This window comes from Ipomoea triloba, chromosome 9 (genome assembly GCF_003576645.1).
Source record: "Ipomoea triloba cultivar NCNSP0323 chromosome 9, ASM357664v1".
NCBI lineage: Eukaryota > Viridiplantae > Streptophyta > Magnoliopsida > Solanales > Convolvulaceae > Ipomoea > Ipomoea triloba.
Window position 1 is genome coordinate 22,657,869 of NC_044924.1, and position 13,086 is coordinate 22,670,954.

At 33.9% G+C, this 13,086-nt stretch overlaps 1 protein-coding gene across 1 annotated transcript; it reads left to right on the forward strand.

Moving 5' to 3' along the window:
• Positions 1 to 7,200: 7,200 nt before the first annotated feature.
• Positions 7,201 to 11,243, forward strand: LOC116028555 (putative late blight resistance protein homolog R1A-3). Its single transcript, XM_031270289.1, has 4 exons — positions 7,201 to 10,031; positions 10,180 to 10,290; positions 10,435 to 10,588; positions 10,689 to 11,243. Exons 1-4 carry the CDS (start codon positions 7,364 to 7,366, stop codon positions 11,056 to 11,058), a joined length of 3,303 nt encoding a protein of 1,100 aa, XP_031126149.1. The 5' UTR covers positions 7,201 to 7,363; the 3' UTR covers positions 11,059 to 11,243.
• The last annotated feature ends 1,843 nt before the right edge of the window (positions 11,244 to 13,086 follow it).

The following is a 13,086-nucleotide window of genomic DNA, read 5'->3' on the forward strand; positions in this document are numbered from 1 at the left end:
CCCAACAGAGCATTTGGGAGGATGTTAATCAAGTTGACTCAATGGCTCAATAGACATAGCCAAATATCGTTGCGCACAAGGGATCTGCCCACTTTGAGCATAATCCTCACACTACCGTTGCCGAGCTTCGAACATTGGTTTCTTTTCTTAAATACTGTCTACTTAACTAGTGAGCTAAGTCTGTGCGGGCTTCTCCTTCTACTTCTCTTACAAACCGACGCCCTACCATACCATCTTCTTCTATTTGTCGTATCCACCATCTTTTTCTTCTCTCCTCCATTGCCCAACCATGCCGTCGCGACAGTCAGTTGCTGCCACGTCTTCTCCCTCCTCCTTTTTCTTCTTCTCCTTACCGCCATCACTACTTCCGGTGCCGTGGCCTTCTTCTCCTCTCACCACCACCGTCGTTTGTCGCACCACCACTTCCTACATGGTGAGTTTTTGTATATTTTTTGAAATATTATTTTAATTTTTGAATTTTGTGAGTTGAAAATAATTATTTTAATATATTTGAAATTATTTGTTTATATATTTTGAATTATTGTTAATATATTTCAATATATGAAAAGTAAATATTTATCAGCCATTTACATTATAATATAAGGATCCACAATACAATATAATGTGTGACAGTAATACTAATTCTCATGCTTTTTCACTCCTCGATCTTGCAATTTTGTCATGTACGTATAGTTAACGTGACTGGTGAGTCCCACTGGTACAGTTATGTTGACAACTTAACGTGCAAGTTGGGCAAATACATTATTTTGTACAAGTCTAAGTATTCAATTCACATGTCAGAATGTTTTGCAAGTTGGTGCATGACATCCTGTCTTATTAATCGATCAGTAATATTACTTTGTCTATTTTTTGTTGGGAAAATGATAAATGTATTTTTATGGAGTATAATTTTTATTATGTGTATAAATTTTATTGGATAAAGAAAAGTGAAGGGATTAACACCAGTGACTCATTATATTTTTGATCAATTAGAACATGACACATCACCAAAGAGTAAAAAAATAGAGTAGAAAGTGGAGGTAGATATAGTATTAGTCTTTTTGTCGAAAAGAGAGAGAAAGGTAGATAAACATACATCTTTAAAAAAAAAATTGGCAGATGTGTTAGTTTTGCTAAAAATATCAAAGGCGGATCGGAGATCGTTGGTATAGAGATATAGGTATTCGATTTAGACTTTTCAAAAGTTTTTAAAAATTGAAGCGGAAACTACCTTGTAATATTTTTTGGATTACATCATAGTTGTTCAATTTAAAGATAAATCGTATTTCTTTATTAATATGATTTAAAATGTATAAATTTTTATTACCAAAAGTAGTATTTATTTATACTATCATTTTTAGACTAAGTATATCGATTTTACAAAATTGCAAATATTTATTTTAGTAATAATTATAATCAACCTCTCATATATTATCTTGCATTCATATACTTTGAACATCTCATATATAATCTTGTATTGATATACTTTGAAGTTCTTATTTAAAAATAAACATTGGACATTATCTTATTCGCTCAATACACGTGAAAAATTAGTGTGTATATATATATATATATTTATTTATTTATTTATAGACTCATGATAAAAATGAGTCCACCCTTTCTCATGAGTTTGTGTGGACAGATTTGGGTCATTGAATGCTTGAGATTAATGACTTAGATTTCACCAACTGTGCAACTGTTCATTTCACTAACTATGCAACTGTGCACTTATAGGTGTCATTTATATTTTAACATTGAGTATTAATATTGGGCATGCATTTTCACGCATCACACATATAATATACTAGTTTATTTGTGTGTGCGCACGTGTGAGAGTATGTGAGTGTGTGTGTTTATAATATTTGTGACAACATATTTTGTCAATAAAAATACAATTGGTTAGTGCCTTTATAAATGATAAACAATTGTGAGAAAAAAAAAACTATTATCACTAATATTATCATTTTTTGTGATGAAATTGTTACAAATACTTGTGACACTCTATAATTACTTAACGAAAATTACTAAATTGTGGCAATAGTTGTGTTGATTTCAAGTTTTGTCACTAATTTATGATAATTGTGCCGAGTAATTAGTTGTTACTAAGAATGTCATTCTTAGGGATTGATTGTTCTTCTATCAATGTAGTGTCTTTATCTCTAAATTATATATAATAAAAATTTGGTCATGGACCAATTCATTGAATTAGTTAAAGTATAATTTAGTTTGGTTGATTAAGTAACAATTTCTCAAAATAAAAATTCAAATAGTTTGTTTCAAAATTAATCAAATTAATTGAATTATTACTCCTAACCACATTATTTGTTCATTAAGAGTTATCCTCTTAGTACAATTTTTGTACAAGATGGTTGTATCAAATATATAATATAAAAATATTATACGTAATAAATAAAAATTTAGGGTGTGTTTGGTAACCCGGAAAATGACTTCTGAGTTTTCGGTGTTTGGCAACGTCCGGAAAATGCGGTCATGAAAAATATTTTCCGTTGACCAAGGGAAATCAGTTCATTTTTTTCGGAAAATGACTTACGGAATTTTTTTCCGTAAGTTGTTTTCCGGAATGGCCAAAATGACCGTTTTGCATGTTCTCGGCCAAAATGAACCAAACACACCAAGAAAATTTTCAAATAATGCAACCAAACACTGGAAAGAAAAATGTTTTCCGGAAAAATGACTCATTATTTCAAAAAACATTTTTCGGAAGTCATTTTCTGCTTTCCAAACGGATCCTTAGTCTATAAAGTTTCATCTTCTACATGCTCATCCAGGTAGTAATAATAATAATAATAATAATAATAATAATAATAATAATAATAATAATAGTAACAACAACAACAATAATAATAATAATTATATAACAATAATAATAAATAATAATAATAATAATATAAAACTCCGGTAGTAATAATAAAATTTAAAAAAAAAAAGTTATGTGGGATCAAATTTTGATCCAACATCGAAAAAGTGAAACAATAAAGAAGATGGAAAGGGGAGCTCAACGCCCCCTTATACTGCCACAATATAATGTGTGACAGTAATACTAATTCTCATGCTTTTTCACTCCTCGATCTTGCAATTTTGTCATGTACGTATAGTTAACGTGACTGGTGAGTCCCACTGGTACAGTTATGTTGACAACTTAACGTGCAAGTTGGACAAATACATTATTTTGTACAAGTCTTTTTTTTGAAAACAAATTTTGTATTCCCTCTGTCCCATTTTACCTGTCTTACTTTCCTTTTTCGTTTGTCCCAAAATGTTGTCTTCTTTCCAAAATTGAACATCACCATCATTTTACTTTTCCCAATTTACCCTTATGACTTTTGCATTCTTTATTGCTTTTATTTCTAAAAGTTAAAAAGTGAAGGATATTATTGGAAAACACATTACCTTTACTTTAATTTCTTAAAAAGCGTGCAAAAAGTAAATGAGACACCCATTTAGGGACGGAGGGAGTACATTATTTTGTACAAGTCTAAGTATTCAATTCACATGTCAGAATGTTTTGCAAGTTTGTGCATGACATCCAGTCTTATTAATTGATCAGTAATAATCTCTCCATTCCATTTTTATTATTCATTAGTCAAATTAATTTTTTTTTGTTTATTTTTTTTAGTAATTTTTTAATATTTTTAAATTTAAATTTTTGTGTTTAATAGTACTTTTAATGTAGTTTCTAAATATATATAAATTTTATATATTAATGTTAAATTTAATATTATGAAAAATTAAATTAAAAATAACTTCAGTCAAGCCTCGTTAAACGAATCAGACAACCAAAATGGGACGGAGGTAGTATTACTTTGTCTATTTTTTGTTGGGAAAATGATAAATGTATTTTTATGGAGTATAATTTTTGTTATGTGTATAAATTTTATTGGATAAAAAAAAGTGAAGGGATTAAAATCAGTGACTCATTATATTTTTAGATCAATTAGAACGTGACACATCACCAAAGAGTAAAAAATAGAGTAGAAAGTAGAAATAGATATAGTATTAGTCTTTTTGTGTTATACAACAACTAATCAATTTCACTTACAGAATCCTTATGCTTAAGTTACAAAATTTTGTAATATGAGGTACATAAACGCATAACACAAGGTACATAAACATGGTTTATAGTAAAAAAAAAAAACCTTTGTGACACGAATTGAACAACAAACTGTCGTCGTTAAAAATATAAAGTTCAAAACGACGTCGTATAGGACCAAGGTCCACAATACACTGAGGACCCTGGTCCACGTTATAACGATTGATTAAATATGGGGTCGTTATACCGTGGACCTTGGTCACAATTCTGCTATGCTCTGCGGATCGTTTTACAGTTTTTTTTGTTTTTTGTTTTTAAAAAAAATTAAAATATAACTGTAATTTGAACAACAACAAAAACAGTGACGAAGAAGCAAGAACAAAAAACAGACAAGTTCATCAGATCACAAAAACACACACGACAAAAGGTGAATATTTAAACAACATTGTGAAAATTGAAAAACATGGAACATAAGAGATAATACTTGTGCTTATATTATGTGTATCTTAACATTCGAATGCACAAACACATCACAACCTGTGTTACTAACATTAATACACAGAACGGTTGCCTAGAATGCACAGAATATTGACACAAAATACACAGAACTCATATTCATAACATTCGAATGTTACTAACATGAATACACAGAATGGTTGCCTAGAATACACAGAACGGTTGACTAGAATACACAGAACGTTTGCCTAGAATACACAGAATATTAACACAAAATACACAGAACTCATCCTCTTAACATTCGAATGCACAAACACATCACAACCTGTGTTTATAACATGAATATACAGAACGATTGCCTAGAATACACAGAATATTGACACAAAATACACAGACCTCATCATCCTAAACATTCAAATGCACAAACACATCACAGCCTGTGTTACTAACATGAATACACAGAACAATTGCCTAGAATACATAGAATGATTGTCTAGAATATACAGAACGATTGCCTAGAATACACAGAACTCATCTCCTAACATTTTGGTACTGCATTGTACACCCTGGTCCACGATATAATTTGCCTTAAATATGAAGTCGAGTTGGGCTGATCCAAATAATAAAATTCTTGGTCTAACTGAGCGCATATTTAAAAAAATATAAATCTTTCTTCAGTTCTCAGTTTAAAATTATTATATTTATCAACTTATATATTGATTTTTATTATATCAAGTTAAAAGTTAATTTATTTATTACGTCTTTTATTGTACTTATTAATATATATAAATTTTAATTTATAATTTTATTTTCATATGAATAATACTTATTATCATCATCATTAAATTATGTAGTTATTTTACTGAGTGAAAATGATCATGAGCATATTTTTTCTTCTTTTTCTTTTTTCAAATAAAACAACCCAAAGGTGAAGTACAGAATTAGCTGCTTCTGGTAGGTCAATCATCAATGTAATTGCGGTGTTGAATTTATTGTGCATTTACGCCACTACTGATCTGACTTGTAACAAGTAACAACGTTAGCCCCACCTGTGACATAAATTTGGACGCAAATTGTAAGTCTTTTGACTTGATCAAAGCACCTTGCGCGGCCTATTCAATTCTATGTTTAGCAATGTCAACGTCAGTCTCGTTGGCCTCAACACAAACACAGAGATTGAGAGCAATACAGAAAAAAAAAATACTATTACTCTAAAAATTTACTCTCAACTTTTACAAGAAAGAAAAAAAAAATAATGAATGAAAATCAAGACCCCAATATATTAAACAATATAAAAATCATGACCCCAGCCTATTAAGCAATCAAATATACCAGAGACTCTGGTGTAGAAATGATTGTGCATTACTAACGTTAGCCCCACCATGCATGTAAAATTAATTAGCTGCTGTGTAGTTGAAATTATTGTTCATTACGTATTAACGTTAGCCCCAGCAGTGAAATAACTTAGGACGCTGGTTGTAAGTGTTTTGATGACTTTATCACAACACCCTACGGCCTATTCTAAGCTCAGCAATCTCAATCTCAATCTCGTTGGCCTCACCTCAAACACAGAAAGAGATTGAAAACAATACAATAGAAATATCAAGTCGATGGCTTGTGTTGCTGTAACTTCTTTGATGCGAACTAATCACACATAACCATAATGAAAATAGCATAAGATTCAAAATCAACAAATAATTCCATAACAAGCACAAGATAAAGATCAAAGCAATAAAGTAAGAAAGTAAATAACAAAGTGGAAATAGAGATAAAAGAAGTAGAACTTATCTATGGAAATGAAAGTGAAATGATGAAATCCAAGCTTCAAATTTAAGTTTACAAGCTCCCAAAATGTTTAATAACCTAAATATAAGTCTAATCTAATTCTAAAATATGAAAGAAAATGAAAGAGAGAAGCTAGCTAGGGTTCTAAAATGGGTCAGAACCGTGTTGAAATGGCTGAAAACGGAGTTAAATACAAGCAAAGTAGGCTAGCCACTGGCATAGTGGCATGGCTATGGTTGTGACCGATCTCGTGGCCAGAAACGCGTGCCCACGGGAATGGCCACAAGTGTGGCCAGTCCCCTGGCTACCTGCAGGGAGAAATTCTATGTAACATCTTTGACTTTTAGGCTATTTTTCATCCCTAAAACATTTGAATTAGCGTTTGTGTGAGAATTTCAACTTCTTGCTCTTTTGTTCCACTTTTGCCTTTGTTTGTCCAAATGACCAAGACCATTGAAAGCACCATAACTTGGCTCTCTAGGTGTTGCACTGTTGCCCCATCTTCATAGCTTCTCATTGACTCCCATTGACTCTACATAATCCGAAATGCTTCAAAAATCATTTATTTAATCTAAATCATCAAAAATTAAATCTAAATACACAAATGAATCAAATGAAAAATACTTTTGAGCAAAATTATAACAAATGACAAGTGAAATAAGGTTAAATGCAAGGTAAAAATATGAACATTTAGGCAATTATCATGAGACATTAACTATTTGTGCTTATGAGTAGGATAAAACACCAAAACTTTGTGGTCTAGTGACACCCGATAAACATAGACTGTATTGTAACAGACTCAGTAGTATTAAAACAAAAAATTAAAACAATAAATGTGGAGGGGTGGAACAGCTGCCCCACCACCCTTGTTGTTCACGCCCCACTACTCTCCCCTGCAACTATTTGCTCCTCCTTTGTGCTACCATTTTCTCTCCCACTTTCTCCCCCCATTGTAAGTTTTTGACTTTATCACAACACTCTGCGGCCTATTCTAAGCTCAGCAATCTCAATCTCGTTGGCCTCAACACAAACACAGAAAGAGATTGAAAACAATACAGAAGTATCAAGTCGATGGCTTGTGTTGCTATAACTTCTTTGATGCGAACAATAGAGCTTGAGTTCCTGCAATCCAATCCACGTCTGTTTTTCCAGGACAGACAACATATCAAGTCCCTCCATGAAAAGCTTGGGCTTTTGCAGATGTTTCTTGACGAATCTGACAAGAAAGGCGAGTATAATGAGGAGCTGAATGAGGTGACAGCAAAAATTAGAGAAGTAGCAGTGAAAGCAGAATATGACATTGAAGCAGAGCTAATAGAGGAGATTCATCATGAGACAGTTGATCAGACCTTACGGCGCGTACTTGAAGATGTTGAACGGCTGATGGAGATGACAGTTGATCAGACCTTACGGCGCGTACTTGAATACGTTGAACAGCTGATGGAGATGACTAAGAATGCAGACCATTTGCAAATTCGAGATCTGATGGAGCCTCCATCATCATCTTCTGGTGGTCAATCACCCTTGAAACGTAGTCCAAAACTTGAGGACGCAATAATGGTAGGACACGCCAAAGAATTCGACGAGTTTAAGGGTCAGCTCCTTCGGTCCTCAAATGAACAACGACAAGTTATGGGACTTGTCGGCATGGGAGGTATTGGCAAGACAACATTTGCAAGGAGAATTTATGATGAGTCTGCTGTTAAGTCTTATTTTGACTGTTGTGGTTGGGCAACTATGTCTCAAGATCTGAATAACAGGCAAGTGCTCCTAGATCTTTGTCGTTCCGTCATGCCAATGCGCGATGACCTTAACACTAAGAACGATGGTGAGCTAGCCGAACAACTGCAGAAAAGTTTAAAGGGACGGAGATATCTCATTATCGTGGATGACATATGGAGCACTGAAGCATGGGATAATGTCCAAAGATGTTTCCCTGAGAACAACACTAGCAGTAGAATATTATTGACTACAAGACTCCAAGACGTAGCTAGCTATGCTTGTTCCAGTAAGTCATTTATTTATGAGATGCGATTCTTAAATTGTGATGAAAGTTGGAATTTATTTTGTCAAAAGCTTCTGATAAAAGAAAGCCTGAACAAAGGATTTGAAACAATAGGGAGGAAGATTGTTGAGAATTGTAGAGGATTACCACTTACAGTTGTGGTGCTAGCAGGGCATCTATCCGCCAATATGGCAGTAGATGAGTGGAAGAGTGTTGAATCAACGTTAAACTCATTGGTGAATTTTGATCTGCCTCAACAATTTTCCAGAATACTCAGTTTGAGTTACAACAACTTGCCTTGCCATTTGAAGTGTTGTTTTCTATATTTAGGAGCTTTTCCTGAAGATAGTGAGATTGAAATTAAGAAAGTGGTTAGATTATGGATTGCTGAGGGATTCATTAAAGAAGTGAGTCAAAAGACGCTAGAAGAATCAGGTGAAGAATATTTGGAGGATCTTATGAATAGAAGCCTGATTATGAAAAGTGGGAGAAGCAGTAATACTGGCAAAGTTGAATCATGTAAGATGCATGATCTATTACATGACCTGTGTGCAAGCAAGGCTAAAAAGCAGAAACTTCTGTGCACCAGAGAAGGCAGTGAACTTCGTCATCATAATAAATTTGTTCGTTCTGATGGAAATCGTTGGTTAAGTCTTAAAATAGCATCTCATCTTTATCAGTTTAGCATTGCTTTGAACAAATCCCGCTCCATTTTATGCTTTGATATGGGTGAATGGAATGATGCTGATTGGTTTTTAAATTCGCTAGCCAGTAGTGCTAAGATGACAACCAACTCTTTTAAGATGCTAAGAGTGATGGACTTAACTGTACTTGACTACAATGGAAGTATACCTTCAGATATTATAGAAGTAGTTCTTCTCAGATATCTAGCTTTAACCTCAAATAGGCTTCTTACCTCCATACCTTTGTGGAAGAATCGGAATCTGCAAACACTTATTATTTGTGAAGATATCAATGGCGTCCGTCAGCTACCTCGTGGAATATGGGAGTTGCCACAATTAAGGCACCTTGAGTTATACCATCAGCTAATTCCAATGTGTACTCCAAAAGTGGTTCAACTAAATCTACAGACTGTGTATTGGTTGAAGAGCTTTCAGTGCACAAAGCAAGTGTTTTTGAGGATTCCAAATGTTAAAGAGTTGGGAATAATCGCCCAAGGATGCAGATGCCACCGTTGTTTAGATGATCTTAACTGCTTAAAAAAGCTGGAGAAGCTAAAAGTTCAGGGCGCCTATTGTCCCATAAAACTGAGGCCTTATACTTTTCCACAAAACCTCAAGGAGATTACCTTTGCAAAAACTCTCATGCCCTGGGAAGCTATGAACGTTATCAGTATGCTGCCCAAGCTTGAGGTGCTAAAACTCAAGAATCATGCCTGTGTGGGACAAGAGTGGAAACTAACTGTAGAGAGGGGCTTCCCTGAATTGAAGCTTTTGCTAATTTCTTTTATGGATTTGAAGCATTGGTTGCTGGCTGATGATATTGATGATCATCCTTTCCAAAAGCTTGAGCGCTTGGTATTGAGAAATTGCTTTGAGATGAAAGAGATGCCAAGTTGGATTGAAAACCTTAGCATTAATCTGAAGTCAGTTCAGTTGGAGCAATGCCATGCTTCCCTTGTGTCTTCTGCCAGGATGATTGAAGAAGAGCAGCGTGAGTGCTACGGGGAAGAATATGGATTTCAGATTCTTGAATTCCACAGTACTCAATCAGGTCTCTCTCTCTCGTCTTCCTCTCTTAATTACGTATCGTAGTAATATATAATTGGTTTCAGTTGTTATTTTCCAAATTGATTAAATATAATGAATGTGGCATTTTGTATCACCCTATTTAAATCTTTATTCTTGTTAAATAATAATAGAGGACCTAGCTGAAAAAGATGAGGATGAAAAGAATAGCCATAGTGCTGATGAGGAGATGGAAGAGAATGAGAAGAGTATAAATGATGCAGAAGGCATTGAAGGAAAGCAACGTGAGTTCGATCTCTGGGGAAGAATGTGTTTTTGATCGAGATTCTTGAATTATATTATATATATATACTGTATATATGTTCCACATTCAATCAGGTCTCTCTATCTCTCTATGTGTCACTCGTTTAATCCACTTTAATTTGCAGAAGAGATTGATGAAGCCTTTGAGGAGCAAAAGTACGAGGAAGACCTGACACGAGGTATAGTTTGTGTTGTGCAAAGTCTACGGATAGAAGCAAGAAGCCTAGGGATTTCATGGGTGGATGATCCCAGGTATTGGACTTGGACTCAGAACTCCGGGTACGTACAGTAGTATGTAGTAATTATCATTCTGATTCCAATGTTTGAACTAAACGTGCACATAATATCAACCTGTACAATTATATATGCATGTCTACAGATACGAAGTTGCAGAGCTTTTGCGAGTGTGTTGGCTTGACATCCGTGGAACGGTGGACACCCGGCGCTTACACAAGATGACTTGTTACTCCGCATACCTCCTCTACAAGACTAAACCCGGGCATTATGGGATCGGCCCAGCACGATCATCGTTGAGATATGTGAATGACAATAACAGTAACAGTGAGAACCAGGTATTTTTAGCAGGGATGAGGTCCTATGTAGACTCCAATGATGAATGGTTGGAGATTATGCTGGGAGAGTTTAATGTCCGCGATGGAAATGAAGGTGTTGTTGAAATTCGGCTGTGGAATACTGAAAATTGGAAGTCGGGACTCGTCATTAAGGCCATTGAGGTTCGACCAAAATGACAGTGGCCGGGAATATTTAGTTTACTTAATTTCTTAAATAAATACTACCCTAGACCATAAACAAAAGCTAAAATTTTTGCATAATTAGAATATTTTAAAATCTTATTTTTCAAATTAAAGTAAACTAAAATACTTTTTGCTTGTCCATGATTCGTCATATGTTAATGTGATACCAGATTATGTTAGTTGTTCTGATCAACTGATAGTATTAGCCAATTATAAAAACGTGTGGTAAATTAATTGTTTACTCTTATTTAATTAAATGTAAATTAACATATAATGTAATTCATATTATTATTATTATTTAATAATAATAATAAAAATAAGACATAATCTATACTATAAATAAAAAAAAAATCTTCAATTTTAACTTCCCGCCCAAAACACTCTACTATTAAGGTTTGCGTAATGTTATAAAATATGATAATATAATTCTTATTTGTAATACAATTGTACATATGGGAATAAAATTCCTAATAAAATATATTTTTTTTTACGTTCCTATTCGTAATACAAATTTATATTAAAATTACTATTTGTAATAATACAGAACATATATTTCTCTGCAATGTAATCTATATCTATACTATCTATACTATTAATAAAAATAAAATCTTCAATTTTAACTTCCCGCCCAAAACCCTCATCTACTATTAAGGTTTGCGTAATATTATAAAATATGATAATACAATTCCTAATAAAATATATTCTTATCTACGTTTCTATTCGTAAAACAATTTTAGATTAAAATTACTAATCGTAATAATACAGTACATATATTTCTCTGCAATGCAATCTATCTATACTATATATAAAAGCATTATCCTCCTCTAGAATTTTCCCGCCCAAACGAAGGGGTATTTTAGTAATATGGTAATTATAATAATAATAATAATATTATTATTAAATGTTAATAATATTAATTATTATTATTATAGAATAATATTAATGATAGAATAATATTAATTATAATTGATTATAATAGGTTATTAGTAATTATGGTAATTATTATGATAGAATAATATTAATGAGATAAGAATGTGGTTTTGATTGTTACAATTTTTGGTAATGTCTATCATATATATATATATACCCTAGATATATGATATGAGAGCTCAAGAAACACATGCATGTTCAACTAGTCCAAATCCACAAAGTAACTAGCTACACATCTCTAAACTAGGCATCATCAAAGCAATTGAGCAAATCTAAGCTATAAGGATTGAAATCAAATCACAAATCAAAATACAAATCAATTCAACAAATCAATTCACAAACTAAAAATTGAATAAAAAGAGTGGAAATTGAAATATTACTTGTATTGAAATGGAATTCTTCTAACACTCTTGATCAATTGAAAGTTGAGGTGCACAATCTTCTTCAAATCTAGCTACTTGAATTGAAATGTGATTGGAATTGAAGTGGAATTTGGAGAGAATTTTAACCTAATTCTAGAGAGAGAAATTCTAGACTAGACTAAGATGGAAAAATGAGTGGGATCCCCCTGAGAAAAATGCCCCGATCTCTATTTAAATCTCGCCTAAACCGCCAAAATGATACGCTGTGGACGCCCGACTGGACGCGCGTCCGAGGCGCGTCCAGCGGGATTTCTTCTGCTCAGCGCCAAAACTTCATAGAGGTAATAATCGGACGCGGGCGTCCGACCCGCGTCCGACCCACGTCCACAGCAGAGCCGAACCAACTTCAGAGAGGTGAAATTCGGACGCGGGCGTCTGACCCGCGTCCACAGCAGACGTTCCAAACTTCAGAGAGCCGAATTTTGGACGCGGGCGTCCGGGTTGCGTCCACCAGGCGTCCGCAGCAGACTGCTTCGAACTTCAGCGTCGTGGGACGTGGACGCCTGGGCGGACGTGCGTCCAAGGCGCGTCCGTGCCTGTTCTTTGCTTCCAATTTTCGCCCGTGAATCAATCTTTGACATCCATGCCTTTTCCACCTTTTTGCACAACATTTTACCTACAAAATGATTAACCAAGTGTGGACTAGGGTCCAATGGCAATAACAAGCATT

What these genes read in the sequence shown, in the direction of transcription:
- LOC116028555 (XM_031270289.1), top strand. Translation starts at nt 7,364, where the DNA reads ATGGCTTGTGTTGCTATAACTTCTTTGATGCGAACAATAGAGCTTGAG. An exon ending in ATTCCACAGTACTCAATCAG is followed by an intron (nt 10,032 to 10,179) that starts GTCTCTCTCTCT and finishes AAATAATAATAG; the next exon opens with AGGACCTAGCTGAAAAAGAT. An exon ending in AGGCATTGAAGGAAAGCAAC is followed by an intron (nt 10,291 to 10,434) that starts GTGAGTTCGATC and finishes TTTAATTTGCAG; the next exon opens with AAGAGATTGATGAAGCCTTT.